General features: G+C 42.4%; 1 protein-coding gene across 2 annotated transcripts in view; it reads right to left on the bottom strand.

Annotated features, from left to right (window-relative positions):
* The window catches only part of Wwc3 (WWC family member 3), a 112678-nt gene that overhangs the window by 18906 nt on the left and 76246 nt on the right, over positions 1–17526 (bottom strand). The window contains exons 9-12 of one of the 2 annotated variants that reach the window (XM_042680517.1): positions 9529–9771; positions 7400–7489; positions 5568–6133; positions 439–559 (exon numbers count right to left, since the gene is read on the bottom strand). In XM_042680517.1, the coding sequence (XP_042536451.1) occupies positions 439–559; positions 5568–6133; positions 7400–7489; positions 9529–9771 (1020 nt within the window). The remainder of the gene's footprint in view (positions 1–438; positions 560–5567; positions 6134–7399; positions 7490–9528; positions 9772–17526) is intronic. The other variant, XM_042680518.1, reaches the window with a different exon arrangement.

The raw sequence follows: 17526 nt of genomic DNA, 5'->3' as shown, positions 1-17526 counted from the left end.
TCAGTGGTACAATACTTGCTCAGCATATGCAAAACCGGGTTGAGTGGTTTTTTTTTTTTTTTTTCATTATAACAGGGCTCCTAAAGCCAAAGAAAAAGGAGAGAAAGGAAATTCATTTTCTATGGAATATCTTTTTCAGAAAAGCAGGTCACTTTTGTGTATATGCTGATTCTTCTTTTTTCAGCTCTATCGGACATAAGCTTTAACCCACAGCACGCAAAGGAAAAAGAAGTCATTCTAGAACAATGACCTCTAAAAACTACACGGAAACCAGAAGAGTTTTCTTCACAAATTACTAAGGCCCACCCTACCAAAGATGAAAAAAAAGCAAGGAAAACATTCCATCCTGGATACACAAAGTTTCCAGAAGACCATTTTTGTGCACAATACTAATGCTGTGGTAAGTTGGCTTAAGGAGAAAGAAAATCCACTACTCACCTTTTGCTTAGAGGTTCAAAGACTCCGCTATCACTGGCTAACGAGTAATCAGATAGGCAAGCAGAGACCCGGCGCGCTCTCCTCTCCAACCTCTTTGCACTGTCTTCCCGGAGTGTCACTGCTGCAAACAAGGGACAAATCTGATAAGGACAGGACAGCAGTAGAGGCCCTATGGCAAAACACCATTAAGTTACTAAGTGCTTCAGAAACATACCATGATATGTACATGCAAATGAACACCATGAAGATGATCTTTAACATTAAAAAAGGAGAAGAAACAGACTGGCTATTTCTTGCTTCTTGAGGTAGGGTTGCATCTTTCATTTGTTGAGATAGGATCTCACTATGTAGTCCAGGATGGCCTTCAACTTGTAATCCTCCTGCCTCAGCCTCCAGAGTGCTGGGATTATAAGCATGTGTCAGCTTTGAACTTCTTTAAAAGCTCTTAAGCTGTCTAGACAGACACACGGGCTCATACCTCTTTTCACTCCTTTAATGAGCACTCAGAACATAAGATGGCAGTGGGAAGTTCCTTCAAATTGCACTTTAGAAAGACTCATATCCAAAAGAACAGCAGTTATGCTCTCTGAGGGATGGTACCTTCCATTTCCCTTCTTCATGCTATCTGGTATTTACCTTTTCCCCGCATTTTTATTAGTATCAATTGGTTGCACAAGGGGTTTCATTCTGACATATGCATATATGCATACGATGTACCTTGATCACATTCATTTCCTCCATCATTCTTCCTCATTCCCCTCCTTCCTTCCCAATCAAGTGTCAACAAACTTCATTGTTCCATTAACATACCTGTACATACCTGACCACATGCAACCTCCTTTACCCTCTTGATTCACCCTTCTCTCTCTAATTAGTACCTACATTCCAGGCAGCACCTGTCTTATATTCATGTCATTCATTCTTTTACAGTTAGAATACTAGCATCCCTTCTATTTTTTATTTCATATTTATTTTAATCAAGAGTTAGAGACAATCATTATGTTTTTCCTTTCTAATGTTTCCTTAACTATTTTTACCCCTTCCTTCATGGCAATGACTTTTTAAGTAAAACTAATAAAATATGTATACAGTGTTTCTATGTTAAATGTTATTGCATACACAGGAATCTCAATGTTTCCTAGAAAAGCATATATGGTTAAATTACAGAACTGAGCACAGCAATGCCATCACAACGCCTCCTGGTTTTTGTTTTTGTAGGTTGTGGGGCTTGAACTCTGGGCCTGGATGCTGTCCCTCAGCTCTTCAGCTCAAGGCCAATATTCTACCACTTGAGCCACAGCGCCTCTTCTAGTTTTCTGGTGGTTCACTGGAGATAAGAGTCTCACAGACTTTCTTGGCTGGGCTGGCTTTGGATCATGATCCTCAGATCTCAGCCTCCTTAGTAGCTAGGATTACAGGTGTGAGCCACCTGCGCCTAGCCATCACAATACCTCTTAAATAACATAGGTCCCTCTATTGCCTTTATACATTTCTTTGGTTATCTAAGCTCTATTAAATTTAAAATCCTAATCTCTGTGCATTCCTACGTTGAGGGAAATCATGAGTCCAAAGGTGACCATCTCTCTTTTCAACCAAATTATTATCCACATCAATTAAATACAAACATGTCAAAGAGCATACAAAACACAAAAGGACATGGCCATTAGTCTCTTGATATCAACTGGAGACAAACACTAGCCTTCCAAAGATCTTCAATGTCAAGCCTGGGGTTATCATCTATAGTCATCAGCCAGGGATGAATCTGGCTCTATCCTAAGGTGGCCAGAGGTATTGACTCTCAGATTGTACCCTTGACTTCAACATCTAGCTCTTTTCTTCAGCCCTGCCATATGAAAGGGCCTATAAATAGATCTTTGGTGTGTGTCTCCACGCTGAAGACCTCTAACAAGTAAAATCTATCCCCTATGTCCATTCTCAGCTCTGATAGCCACTGAGAATACAAGGTAACAGCTCTGGGTAACAGTCCCATAGGATAGACACTTTCAGGTAGTACTATCCTATGGTGCAATTCTGACCAAATTCCTCTCATCATCACAATGGGAGATCATGAAAAGAAAAGGGAAATGAAGGAACTAATCCTCATGGAACCCATGCTGAGTCAGTAAATCTAGAAAGCAAGAATCCCTAGGAGGAAGGACTTATGGCAATTGTCCGGGGTGAGAAAAAAAGCCACAGTGACACCCCACACAATATACCTGAGATGTCTACTCCTGGGCTTCTAGGAAATGGGGTTAACTGGGGTAAGCAATGCCAATGAAGTAGGGGTAAGCAATGCAACAAAGTAAAGGAGAAAAATTCTACTTGTTCATTTTTTAAACTTGTTACTTTTTTCAAATCATAAAACAGACACTGAAACCCGAGGACATGAACAGTGCTTGCTAAAAAGGAAGGAAATACAATGAAAACTATATTGGGGCCAAAGCTTCCAGATGCTACATTAAAGTAATAAGTGCTATTAAATATTGGAAAAAGTACACATGGGGAATAAATACTGAAAGCTTTTCAGAAAAGTTTTTCAAGGACTTTGTAGCCCCCATGACCATAAATAATGATAACAACAATCAATAAGCTACTCTGCACCCGGCACCCATCCTAAACATGGATTCACCATATGAAGATGTTCCCATGCCCAGAGCCTGAGCAACAAAGGGGAACAGAGAGAATTCCAAGGCCACTTACAGTGGATCTTTCAGTGGAGCCGCATGGAAAAAGAGACATAAGAAAAGCACAAAGTGAAAAACCTTCAAGACTTAAGTCAGTAATTTCAACGTAAAAATACAATAAAAGCATCAATAGATTAGTCTAATCAAGATGTTTTGGGTTTTAATCAGCAAATATTAATGGTCAGATTAAAACTGGAAAATACTACAAAATCACAACATAAATTGGACTTTCAAAATCCAGGGAAGATAGAACTGTTAAAGATGTTCAAGACTATAGTCTATCTCTCCACTTCTGCCCCCACCTTCTGTCCATCTGATTGATTTAAAACACAGTGGAAGAAATCATTGCCTTGTGGGTTTGTGCAATTGAGATTCTGGAGCAAAACTTAAAAGACTGCACTGTTTGTAGCAAGATTGAAAAGGTAGTAGGAACAGCATGACCTTGAGCATGGAAAAGGAGTAGGGTAATATGATGAACGTCAAGCTCTATCTTTATGAAGCCATGAGAACTCTGGGCTCAAAAGTTCCCAAAGCACCACAGGATACTGGGAGTCCTACTGGGTCCGAAGCAGGTTAGGGACCCAACAAGACCAAGAAACCAATTTGGTCCATTATTTCAAGTTTCTTTAAGACACGTCAGCTGATAATGACATGTAAGAATCTACAACCAGGTGGGAGTATCTAAACAGCGATTGTTCACATATGGCAGTAACTGCCACAGAGTAAGGGGGAAAACTAAAGAAACTACAGTCAGAAATTAGATCTGTTCTTTTCCCTTCCACCCTGGCTTTGCCCTGGCCCAAAGGGGCCCTCTGTAGGTTCTCTACATACATAAGCAGACTGCTATTCTTGGACCCCAATCTTGAAGGAGAACTTGGTAGATGGAGAGAAAGGGAGACAGATAAAAAGTTTAAGCAACACTAGACATCCAAATCAGGCCTTACTATGTATTTTCATTTCTGAATGAAAGGAATAAACATGGAACAAAGAATCCATGATTGTAAAGAAGAACAAAGGGAATGAAGGTTACTTATATGTGTGAATTATAGAAACAAAGTGTCTGAGGATGTAAAACTGTGTTTGCAAATACAGAGGGGGAAGATGCTAAATCAGCAGTGTTACAAAAAAGTCATGGGGACAGCCCAAAACATAATGATTTCTGGTTAAACATGCAAATGGTAGAATACTACTATTTCAGGTCTACCTTCCCATCTATCAAATGGTCTATTCCATAGGCAATAGAATAGTGGTGAATGGAAGAGACTATACAATCACCTTGTTCAAGGGCAGGGAAGATGAGACAGCACAAGACCACACGACCAGAAGTCAGCATGACATGCAACAGACTCTTAGCCTCTAAGCTGCTGATCTGAAGCTATTTCTACGACACCACACTGCTTTTATAGTCTAGTTTTATTTTTCACCCTTTGCTGCATAGTCAACAGTATGCTTTTGGGTTTCCTGGCCTCTGTACTACTGGCATTGGGGATAGATCATGCTTTGTTGTGGGGGCTGCACTGCGCACTGCAGGATATTCAGAAGCCTCCCTGGCCTCTTGCCACTAGATGCCAGGAGTGTTCTGCCCCCTCTAGTTGTGGCACCAAAAAAATGTCTCCAGATATTGCCAAATTTGCCCTAGAGGAGCAGGGAAAGATCCATGATGCTTTTTTATAAATCATCTACTTCTTGCCTAAATGGAATGTGTAAGAACATTTTTTCGGTGCAAATAAGTTAATTAAATAGGCTGAAATTCAGGAATGGGAGACCTTTTTCTCAGTGTTGTTTAAAACCTAAGGAACCTAAGTGGTAGGGGTCAATATTCTCCCAAACTGCAGCCTAGCATCAAGGAGTTGCTGAATGAACAAGCCGAAGCAGATTTCTGCAGCCAAGCAGTTCTCCATTTGTAAGGCCACCAGAAAAATGGATTTGGTAGAAATGACTGATTCTTCAGTTACTGTCATTTCCACATTTGGTGGAATTACATCCTTAGAAACTACTAGGACACATGGATAAAGAGAAAAAGTCAAAGTGGCAAGAAAATGCAGAGCTCCTCTTGGGGTACAACCAGATACTAGTCTACCTGTTGGTATGGTGAGGCCATACACAGAATGTTCTTGACGTACTCTCCAGAGCATGCAGAGACCCTAGTACTTCTCTGCCATCTTCTGAATGTGGAAGATTATATGGTTATTACCTTCATTTTTAATCATCAAGCACATTCTAAAAACAAGCTAACAGCCTAAGAAAGACCACTTTGTCAATGTCAATTATCTTTCCCAAAAGACAGGAGAGACTGGAGTAGATCAGACACTTCGTAGCCCTACCAAGCTTCTTAAACTATCAGCCAATCTCAGGACATGAAAAGCTACCGGCTTCAATGCCACTGCCCATGACTTCTCCCTGCATTTCAAACCTTGCTTCCCAAGAAGTCTCACCACCACTTACTTCCACTGGTGGGGGCACTGGACATTTGGGGTCCCCGTTCACGAGGTCCTTCCCCGTCCGCAGAGAATCCATGTGGCTGAAGCGACACTGTACCCTGCAAGTCTTCATCTCCTAAAGCAGAGGCCTGTGCTCGCAGTCTGTCCAGGGAGCCCAGGCCTGGCACCTCAAAGCCATCTGCCAACTGTGCCAGAGGAGAGTCTCGTGAAGCTGGGAGGAAGGGTGTGTCCAAGGGAGAGCTGGGGGGTGACAGGGAAGACAGGGAGGAGCGGGAGGACAGTGACGCTAGGGACTGGGGAGTGTCCAGAGATCGCCTCTGTTTGTGGAAGCCTGAGTGGCCCGGTGGGTCTGAGAAGGGGACATCTCGTCCCAGAGAATCAAAGGGAATGAGATCAAAGCGCAGAAGCTGGCCACATTCGGCGTCGGCCTTCTCGTACTGTGGAAGGCCATAGATGTCTGTGAAGCTGACTGAGCTCAGAGAACCACGGCTGGAAGCCAGAGAACCCCGGCTGGAGGCCAGCGAGCCACGGCTACTCCCAGAGGACACCGTCAGGGTGCTGGCAGACAGGCTGAAACGAGAGAGCCAAAACCTTAAAAACACGTGCTACTGATACTCAGAACAGTTGCCAGCCTCGTTCTCCCCAGAACGGAGCAGGGCTTAACCCCTGGCAGTATGAGCAGACCTTGGTTGGTATGTCTTCTGAATGACGCTAGGGGGCAGTGAGCAATAATAACAAAGCCTCCTGCCTGAGTTGGAGTTCAGGCTCAACAGCATACCAGTGTAATCAGCCTCCCACTTGCTCGCTGGAGACTTGGGGAATAACAAATCCTACCTCCTTGCACTGTTAGGGGTAACTGAGAGAGTAATTCAAATGAAGTCCTTAACATTATGACTATAATACAGCAAATACTTACAAAGATGACCTACTGTACTGCATCCAGATTTCACTTGAAAGTATTTAAACCCCTTAAAAAATCCAAAGTAAAAAAGTCTATGCTGCATAGGTGGACACTTCTGATACTGTCAATGAGATTACAAAATCTTTCTACAAACTTGGCTTCCGATTTATTTATTCTCTGTTTTGTTTCTTTGAGGCAGGGTCTCACTATATACTCCAAGCTAGCTTTGAACTCATGATCCTCCTGAGTTAGTTTCTCTAGTGCTGGGATTATACTACCAACTTCTGGCTCAGACTTTTTAACCCTGAAGCAAATTTGGTTCCCCTCATTTTCCTTTTTTTATTAGCTTGCATTAGTTATAGAGGGGGAAGGTCTTGTTTTCCTTTAGTCATACGTTAGCAAGTTATCTTAAAAAACAACAACAACAAAAACCACCTCAGGTTCCGAGCTCCCAGTAGGAGAAAAGTTCAAGCTAAAGAGCATTATAAAGTTAATGCGCATGTCACTGCAGCGTGATAATTGAGTATAATTTTTTTGTAAAGTAACCTACCTTTTATTTCCTAATTGTTATTACATTAGTGATGTACAAAGGGGTTACAGTTGCATATGTCAGGTAAGGAGCACATTTCTTTTTGGACAATGCCACCCCTTCCCTCGCTCTCTCCCAGTTTTCCCCTCCTGTCGCCACCCACAAGTTGTATATTTCATCTTCCACACAGTGTCTAGTGAGTACCACTGCTGCCTTTGCTCATCCTTTGTCCCTCCACTTCTGTGTCCCCCTTACTCTCCCCAAAACAAATAAATGAGCAAACAAGACAAAAGAAAACAACAACAACAACAAAGAAAAAAGCCTTTTGTTTCCACTTCCTGGACTTCCTTTTGCTAAATATTATTTTATATGATCAGAGGCACATAGGCATTGCGCTTTAACCTACCTTTTTAACTGAGACTGGAGATAGGATGTTAAGCGGGTAGCTTCCTCCAGCTGCATAAGCAGACAATTTCTTTTTTCCTGAAGGAGAATCCTGTACATACAAAAATAGTTCTTTGGTGAGTTCAAAAGGCAAGGAGTATATTTTCATAACAAGAAATTCAACTGTAGATTCCCCCCAAATGGTTTAGGTTGGAATGCTTATCAATTCTACAAGTGTATAGAGCGTAAGTGCCAAGATAAGATTGCTTTGTCTTACTTGAAAAATCCAATCCTGGCACTTGAAGCAGTGCCTAGTTCAAGTAGATGCTTGAACAGTGGATGAATAGGAGGATGAATGGGTGCGTGGGTGGGTAAGTGAAAGAGTGGATGAGTGGACAATATGGCCATATGAACTGGGTGGGTTGGGTGAGTGGATGGATGGAAAGGTGAGTGGTTAGAAGAGACAGAATAATAGGAAACTAGACTAGAATCTGGATTCAAGTGCATAGCATGTATTCAACTGATGGGATTCCTTAAAATAAATCCATTCCCTCATCCTATGCCCCATTCTAGACAAAAACAATGTAAAGCTCTGCTGACTTTATCATAAAATAGGCTCTACCACTGTGGCTTGAGTGGGCCACAATATTTTCCAGTCAAATATTTTCATAACCAGGGCTACTATATAACTGATTTTAAATGTGAATAGCATATATTAAAATTCATGTTTTTTCCCATCAGGAGATTGCCAGTACTCCCTCAGCGATCTTATGTAGTCCCCTCTTTCCCAACTGCATTTCCTCAAGCAGCCAGATTACCTTCATATGTTTACCAAAAACGGCATACTGTGTGACAACAGGTCAAATGCTCAAACAGCTGCTTTCTAGAAAGTCAAACTTAAAAGTTTATAAAAATGTTAAATAATACCACTCCTCACTATTTTGTTTCAAAAAAGTAATCAGTCATAAAAGTGTTATATATGTATGTATGGTTTTGTGTGTGTGTGTGTGTGTGGTGGTGTATACATATGACTCAAGTGGCAGAACACCAGCTTAGCAAACACAAGACCCCAAGTTCAAATCCCAGTACTGGAGCTTCCTGGCTAGAAATCAAAGTCAGTGATAAAAGCAGTAAGTAGGGAGAATTCTCCAAGGCAACAACTGCCACCCATCTCGGTTCTTGCCAATACCCCCAAGCCTGTCTAGAGTGTGTGGCCCACAAACACAGGCAAAAGCACCAAGCATCTATGCCAGGAAGAGTGCAATGGAGAAGAGGTGTCACCTGTCTCTCCTCTCTCTCTCTTCTCCATCATCTTTTACTTCTGACCAGGCACCAAGAGCCTCAGAACCTTGGGGAGCAGCTACCACCTCACATGGCGCAGAAGGCATGTGCTCCTATTTCCCTTCTACTTGCCAAGGAGATGTGCCAGGAAGTAGCTGCTCTCAGGAAAAGTGAAGCACCTTAAGCTCAAATTTTAAAATCCAAAATCCTGGTGAATCCCAACATTTCTGATCACTCGCATGGCACTTAGAAGTTTTGAATCTGGGCCAAATGCAGTGGCTAAGGCTTGTAATCCTAACTACTCAGGAGGCAGAGGTCAGGGGATCAAAGTTCAAGGCCAGCCCAGGCAAAAAGAAGCTCGTGAGATTACCCAATGTGTGGTCATGGTGGTACTCACCTGGTATTCCAGCTACCCAATGGCTGGGTAAAGAGGCATGTGCCTGTCATCCCCAGCAACACGAGGAAGCACAAGTAGGAGAAGAGAAGCCCATGCTGGCCTGGGCATAAAAAATAACTAGTTGAAAAAGAGGTAGAGGCATGGCTCAAGTGGTAGAGCACCTGCCTTCTAGAAAACAATCACTCTCAAGTATACAAAAAAAGGCTCTGGACTTTGGAGCATTTCAGAGTTTAAAATTTCAGATGAGGAATGTTCAACTGATATGGTCCATGTAAATTTTTTAAAATCTAAAAGAAAATTCCAAACTGAAAACACTTTTGGGCTCATGCCTTTCAGATAAGGAATACTGATCAATCTTCAGTAATCATGGGCATCCTCAAGCCATATACATAGCATCTAGTTAGGTTTTCCAGTTGGCTCTTCACTGGAAGCCAACGTCCCACTTGCCCTTGAACCTCTGGAGAGCAGCCCACCTTTCCGTGGCACCCTGTGCAGATGTGGCTCGTGCACGCTGAATCTCCTCCTCCAGGCGCCTCCTCTCCTCCTCCAATCGGGCCATGTCTTCTGTCGACCTTCGCTGCTGAATGATAAGCTGCAGCTCTTGAAGCAGAGCCTCCTTCTCTTTGATGAGCTGCAGCCGGTCTCTGTCAGCCTCTGCCATGCCTGGCCATGACTCATTAGCAAGCTGAGCCAGCTGCTGCTGAATACTGGAGACTCTGTGTATGTGAGAGAGAGAGAAGGGTAAGGAAGCTACCACCAAACTGAAAAAAAAAAATTAGTTCTCACACGTGCTCTGTACCATCACAGTTTCTATAAACTCACTTTGTTAAATAAATAATGAAGTAATTACACTAACCTTAACAGAATTTGGAAATGATGGGTCATGAAAACAGTGCAAAAGTGCTTTATATAACCTCTCCTAGTCTAAGACTGGAGGCAACAATAATTACCTTGTGTTTAAAAAAAATGGACAAAAAGGCTAGCAGTCCTCAACACACCCACACTCTTTGTCGTTTCAGATTCGTAGTTTTTTACATAATGCCAGAGCAGAGTGGAAAGAAGCTATTCATTTCTCCATGTCCCACAGTCACCCATAGCGAAACACGGACACCAGACATCTAACAGATACTTTAGGCTTTCTGCCCCCTCAGCCATGCCGAAGCACCTTGGAAAAATAACAGAAGAGAGACACACCCACCAATGGGGATTCTGAAAAGAACAGTTGTAAAATGGGTGCTCTACATCTTCTGGTTCTGTGTGTTCCTCCTGCCTCAGAGACCCTGGTCAGATGTGAATGCAATCACCTTGCACGATACTCAACACTAGCCAAGTGCATCAAACAGTGGGCAGATGCATAAACAAATCTAGCAGAGAGTGTGGGTGTTGGCAGAAGACCCTCTGGCCAGATGCAACCCAATCAACCTCACCAAAGGCATCAACACAATCCTCATCTGGGTGTAAAAGTCTCTTGTCACTTCCCAGGCCCCTGAATTTCCAAGTGCTTCCTTGGCAAACAGACTGCACCATTTTTTGTTGTTGTTGTATCATAAAGTGGTGTCGAGTGTAGATTAAGTGAAACAGGCAGGGCTTATGTTTTGAAAGCCTCCTTTAAAGTGGAAGTAGTATGTTTCAAGCTTCTTAAGTAAGGCCCTCATAATGACGAAGGGCTCATTCCAGGTAGAAACTAGGCAGAGAAGCAAGCAATTCCAGACTCAGCTTGACCCCAATGCTGTGGGGATGAAATCTGGCAGAGATGCCTAAGTACACAACCCAAAGACTTCTGAGTTCATAGAGAGCTATGAGAACACGTAAGGTGCAGGAACATTGTTCTAAGGCAACAAAGTGGGGTCCTTGGGACCAGCAACCTCAGCATCACCTGGGAGCTGTTATAAAGGTCACTCTCGGGTCACTTACATATGCTGAATCTAACAGTATAGGTTAGGCTCTGGCAGTCCAGCACTTGACAAACCTTCTGGTGCTTCTGATGCTCACTCAAGCTGGACACATACTGCTCTCAGATAGAGCTGCCTTCTCTGCAGCCCTGCCTGGTCTAAAGGATGCTAACTGGCCTCAGAGGTTTGAGGAGTTTGCATTGGGCTCATTTTAGTGAGGATCAACATCCTCACTAAAACAGAAATGGCAGGTGCATGGCAGGAGAATTCCTGAGATTACACACTGACACTAACCAGGCCTCATTTCCTGCATGCTGGATCCAGCCCTCAGACTCCATCTAAACACTGCGTCCCACACATGCTCCGGAATTGACTGAAGTAGGCCAATCTATTAAACATGGTGTCTCGCACAGTGCCGTGTCAGGCTCTGCCTGATCCACACACAAGCAAAAGGACTTATTAATCTGGTCAGAGGAGGGGACACAAGGAAATCCACAGTCATGAGAAAGAAAGTGTATACAAACTCGAGCTTAAATGTACACATTTCACCCAAGCTCACTTCTCCAAGAATGTAAAGAAACTAGTTGCATGCCAGTAGCTTTTATCGACAAGTTCTTTTCGAACTCGAAGCAATTTCCTGAATATGTGTTGGGAAATGATGCCAAATCATGTCACTGAAAAACTAATGACAGAGCCAGCTGAACAGGGTCAGGAATCCAACTAGGCTTAAGCGTCCACCTATACCAAATTAGTGTAATTAAAATTTATGGCAGTCATATAACTGAAGCCCAAGGAAAATACGTTCCAAGCAGATCCATAAATAACTAGGTGCCAAGTAAGACACTATACCCAATGAAGTGTCTGCAGAATTTTACTGCAAACCAAGTCAAGTCAAAGGTAAAAATTAAAAACAAAAGACTTGAAGAACAAGGAGAAAACCTACTGTCCTCATACTTTTTAAATTTCAATTTATTGGATCCATCGGAAAGCCTATGGGAGTTCATCTAAATCTAGCCAGATCTTGCTGTCAATATACATATATGCATTTTCTTCTTCTTCTTCTTCTTCTTCTTCTTCTTCTTCTTCTTCTTCTTCTTCTTCTTCTTCTCTTGTTGTCAATATACATATATGCATTATTTTTTCTCCTTCTCCTTATCCTCCTCCTCCTTCTTCTTTTGCAAGTCCTGGGGCTTGAACTCTGGACCTGCGCTCTGTCCCTGAGCTTTTTGTTCAAGGCAAGCACTCTACCACTTGAGCCACAGTGCCACTTCTGGCTTCTGGTTTTTTAAGTAGCTTATTGGAGATAATAGTCTCACAGAGTTTCCTGACCAGGCTGGCTTGGAACCTCAATCCTCAGATCTCAGCCTCCTGAGTAATTAGGATTACAGACATGAGCCACCAGCGCCTGGCTACATGCATTCTTAAAAGCATTCCTTTTAGGTTTTTTGAGGTTTCTTTTGGTTTTAGTTTTTTTTTATACTTCTGGACATGGAACCCAGGCAGGGCCTTATGCATGCCAGGCAACAACTCTACCACAGAGCAACAACCCCAGTCTCTGGAGGTTTTAATGGTGAAGTGATCACAATTTCATTTGAACCTGCCAGCTCTGAGATAACTGGTATGGACGAGGATGCCAGTTCCAGATAATTATACCTTTCCCAGGAAAATCTCAAGTAATGTGCACTATCAAGAAAAAAAGAGGGGCTGGGAAGGTGGCTCAGTGGTAGAGCGCTTGCCTTGCATGCTTGAGGCCCTGGGTTCGATTCCTCAGCACCACATAAGTGAAAAGAAAAAAGCCGGAAGTGGCACTGTGGCTCAAGTGGTAGAGCGCTAGCCTTGAGCTGAAGAGCTGAGGGACAGCGCCCAGGCCCCGAGTTCAGGCCCAACGACCGGACCCCCCCCCCCAAAAAAAAAAAGAAAGAAAGAAAGAAAAGAAAAAAAGAATGAGGATAAGAGAGAAGAGAGGCCTTAGAGCAACTTTCAGAAGGTCTGCCTGCCTCAGACATAAAGAAACAGTACTACAGCCAAAATTAAAGCATGCAGTCAACTTTTCAGAGCTTGCAGGAAAAATATGCAAGGATCTATGAGGAGGGGCGACCTCTCCAACAGAAACAAGATCCGGATAAGGCTGATTTCTTGCAACTCATCTGGAAAAGTTGTTTCGGCTGTGCTGAACCCGTACAAGCATTTCTATGCTTAAGCCTAGTGCCCTTTAAAGTAAAATTTCACAGCAATACAAATGATTCCAAGTTCAATTTTAAGCTATCTATGAAGAGGAAGTGGCCTATAGTAGAAAGTATATCCTTCCTTATACTCATTCCCTAGGTGTAGAAATTTGGGGCCCCTTTCAGCCAGGTCAAGAGAGGCACATCATTCTTTGTCTATTCTGGAAGCCAAAAGCACTAGGATTTCTTCAACAATGGATTGCTCATACATTCCCCTTGCCTTTCATACAATATGCTTGTCTGCTGTGCTGTGGAAAAGAGCCATCTGCAGGGAGTATCTTCAATATGGGAGGTTTACATGAGGAAACAGACTTCTTGCCTAAAGCTAAACACAGATGTGCTGAGAGGTTCAATGCACCTTCTTCTATATCCATGCCAAACAGCTGAGCCTCTACTTACAGCCCCATTCCTGTGAGGGCCATCATTCCAGTTCTGGGCATTAAAGGAAAAGCAGTTTCTAGAAAGGATTTTCTTTGAAATATCATTTCAGTGACATTAAATACACAGAAACAAAGCAAGATCGCAATTAAAGTTTGCAGAAAAAAAAACTTGTCCAAGTGCATTTTTAAAGAAAACTGAAAGCCACTTGAAATTGGTAATAGTTTTTTTCCTTTTTCTTTTTTGTACAAGTCAACTATCTGTTTTATTGGTTCTTATTTTTGATAGATTATACTTTTTATAGTTTGTAATCTTTCACAAATGCCCTCAAAAAGCTTAAAAACATATGTTCTCATGCCCTGATAGTGAAGAAATGAAAAGTAAATCTTGAATTAAGCATTCAGGTTTCATATTTATTATGGGCTTTCAAATTCTATTCCTTGGTCGAGTCTAATGTAAACCAGGAGTCATCTTTCCCTTATGAATTCTACCCAAACAACTTCTCTGTTTAAATCCAAGTACATTAAACCATGAATGAAAACCTGAATTTATGCTGCAGAAACGGTTTAGATTCTCACAATGCATATGGACATCTTAAATGACTTGCATCTTTCCTAGAAAAGCGCACTTCTGATATTTAAAACTTTTGAGGCGCATCAAAAGCAATCTCCAATTATTTGAATCAATACCTAAACTCTGAATTCTGAAATATAGCAAGTTCCTAAACTTCTGCTGCTTTCTGGAAGAGCAAACAGAAGTCTATGCCACCCATCACCCTGTTTGATGACGATGAGCCATGATGGATCCTAATGCCACTTTCCAAGACGTCAAGACAACTTTGAGATCTGTGCCTTCAGATTTCTATTATGGTCACAGACTTGATATTTCTTACATTTTTTCTCAATTTTACTTTTTCATCTATTTAAATGAAAGTGGAGACTAAAGAAAAATGTCATCTAAGATCTAAACAGACAATGAAATCACCTCACCTTGCTGAACTAAATATTGGTAAACCAGTGTGCATTCTGCCGATCTTTACATAGGTAATTCAAGAAATCTGAATTTAGAAAATACAGTGCCAAGAATGGTCTGCTAATAAATAATCAATGTCTTATCTAATCCTCAGTTTCCCTCCCTAATAACTTCTACCCTGAAAAATATACATCTTCAGAGCACAACATCCTCATATAAAAAACCACCAAGTCTTCCAGCTACTTTATCCTGACTCAAATGGGGAGGATAAAGCTTTAATAGCAAAGATGCTTTTCTTTCTTTCTCACGGCTGTAGTCTACTCCCCCAAAGCAAAATACAAAGTCACTAAAAAGTGAAGGGAAAACTCAGGTGACTTATCAAAGTCAACTGGAATCATACAAGTGCTGACTCTCGACAATATGATGAGCAGCAGGACTGATCCTGGCAATGAAGACAGAGAAACTGGATGTATCATCAGCTATGCTCCTCTCTGGGTGGAGTGTTTCTATGGTAATAGCTATGATTTGTGCACAGTTCTAGAATAAGTGCTCCTAGGTTAAAAATAAGGAACTATGTGTGTCATCAGGATTGCTTCAAGAAGACTTGCTCTTGTAACTTTACTTCTAAATTTGTTTAACCAGTAATGTAAAAATAATCCTATCATGTCTGCCTTGTGAATTCCAAGACACATCCCTAAAGAGAATGGCAGAAGCTGTCATCTTGGTCCATTTCAGAGGATACACAGCTGCAACACAAAACTGGTCACTACGATTACTGGTAGTTTGGTCACAGAATTCTCTCTATCAGCTTCCTTTAAACTTAAACATATCAAAAGCCCTTCTGTCATGAATTCTGCATTTTGTTAATTTTGTACTTCTCAGAAACAATCTCAAATCGAGATAACTAAGGATGATTTCTTCAAAATATATTTTGATATGACGTTCTCTACCTGTTGGAACCGGCAAAACACAAGTGGTTCTGTAGAGGGTGGATTATGGTAAGTATGTGTCAACCCGACTGAGTTAAGGGATGCTCCGGTAGCTGGTAAAACATTTGTGTGTATGTCTATGAGAATGTTTCGGTGTAGATTAGTATTTGAATCAGTAGATGGAGTAAAGAAGGCCTGCTCTCATCAATGTGAGTGGGTATCATCCAGTCCACTGATGCCCGCTCTTCTTAAGTTGGGATGATCTCCTGTTTTCAGACACAGAAGTTCCTTGTCCTTAGGTCTTTGGACTCTGACACTTAGACTAGCATCCCCACCAAACACTGATGGTTGGTGATCAGATTCAACTTAATTACACTACTAGCTTTTCTGGTTCTTCAGTGTGCAAATAACAGTAGGATCTCTCAGCCTGTAAATCATGTAAGCCAATTCCTATAATGACCACCCCCCCATACCACCTATTGATCCCATTTTTCTGGAGAACCCTGACTAATATAGTAGATAAGCTGAGCTTTGCAGGGTGTGATGATGTTAGAAACAGGAGCTGAAAGACTGATGTCCCAAGGAAGAAGTGGCAGCAGGGAAAGACCAAATGCTGGGTCCTGTGACTAAAATGATGAAGTCTACTGGGGCAAGAGAAGAGACCACATGATGTTCTCTAGTTGAGTGTAAATAATGAGGGAAGGACACATGATTCTTTGCTAATACCACCACTAAAATGCTTTGGTGGCTAAGGATGATGCTTTCCTGTACACAGACACCCCTTCACTGGTGATGCTCACAGCAGGGACGTGTCAGAATCCAATCAAGTCAGAGACAGCCCCTCAAAGCCATAAGGCCTTACCACCTGGATCCCGGAATGTTGATATCCACTGAAGCTTTAATTCTTGCTAGAAAACTGCTTGCCACCACTCTCTTCCCAAGTCTATGTTGTTCTAATCAGATGCCTCACTAGAGGCAATCCCTCACAAAAGGTTCAGAGAAAGCGATGGTAGTAAAATCCCTCATCTGGGGGAGGATGAAACCATGACGTTCACTGGTCTTAACTTTCACTGTATGTACTCAAGCAGAGGAGAATTAAGGCTGTCTTGAAAATGGTATGGAGTCCAGCAACTTGTCAGTGCCACAGCTGGATTACAAGATTGGCAGCTTACAACTCAGGCATGGAACAATTACCAGTCAAGCCGTAACTACCAGAAGCAACTTGGAATGACTGGAGGCAGTATATAATGACTCCAATGGGACAGGAGAGGTGCATTGCTGCCACCATATCAGGGGATCAGAACCAGGAAGGGTTGCAACCAGTGAGCAACGGGGATCCATTTGCTGAGGCCTCCACTGACGGGAATGTTTCAAGGATGGATTAACGCCATTAAAAGCATCACATTCACTGTCGAAAACCAAAAACCAAGATCTACCATCTAAATGATCCTCCCACATAATACCAGCCTCTGGAAACTCTCTCCTTAGTTCCAGGGAGCGTGCCATCCCTGCCACACGTCCAGGAAAATTTAAGAAATCGAAGATCCTTGGCATGCTCCAAGTAACTCACTTCCTTCAAGTAGACTCCACCTCTGAAACGTTCATCAGCTGGCAGCCAAGCCTCTAACACGTGGCATTCAGGGGACATTTCAGATCCAAGCCATAATAGAGGCTCCTATGACAATTCGGGGGGGGGGGGGGCGCGGGAAGTACTCTATCCCAAGCTGAGGAAGTAGCCAGAGCCAGGGACACCGTATGAGTTTTCTTTTGCTGCTGTTCAAAGAACTGGCCACCAACATGGTGGGTTAAAGCAATACCATTATTCAGCTGCAGCTCTATGAATCAGCACGAACCCTCTTTCTGGAGGTTTTAGGACAGATTCCATCTGTTTGCCTCTTCTAGTTTCTCGGGGCTTCCTCCATTCCTTGGCTCATGGCCCTGTATCATTCTGGCCTCTCTTCCATCATTCTGCTCTTCTTTCATGCTCGCCCTCCTGCTTCCTTCTCTCTCCTCTCTCTCTTTTATTGTCAAGGTGATATGCTGAGGGGTTACAGTTATATAAGTCAGGTAATGAG

The sequence above is a fragment of the Dipodomys spectabilis genome, unplaced genomic scaffold (assembly GCF_019054845.1).
Source record: "Dipodomys spectabilis isolate Male_0828 unplaced genomic scaffold, ASM1905484v1 ptg000061l, whole genome shotgun sequence".
NCBI lineage: Eukaryota > Metazoa > Chordata > Mammalia > Rodentia > Heteromyidae > Dipodomys > Dipodomys spectabilis.
This window is presented reverse-complemented; position numbering and strand designations above follow the sequence as displayed.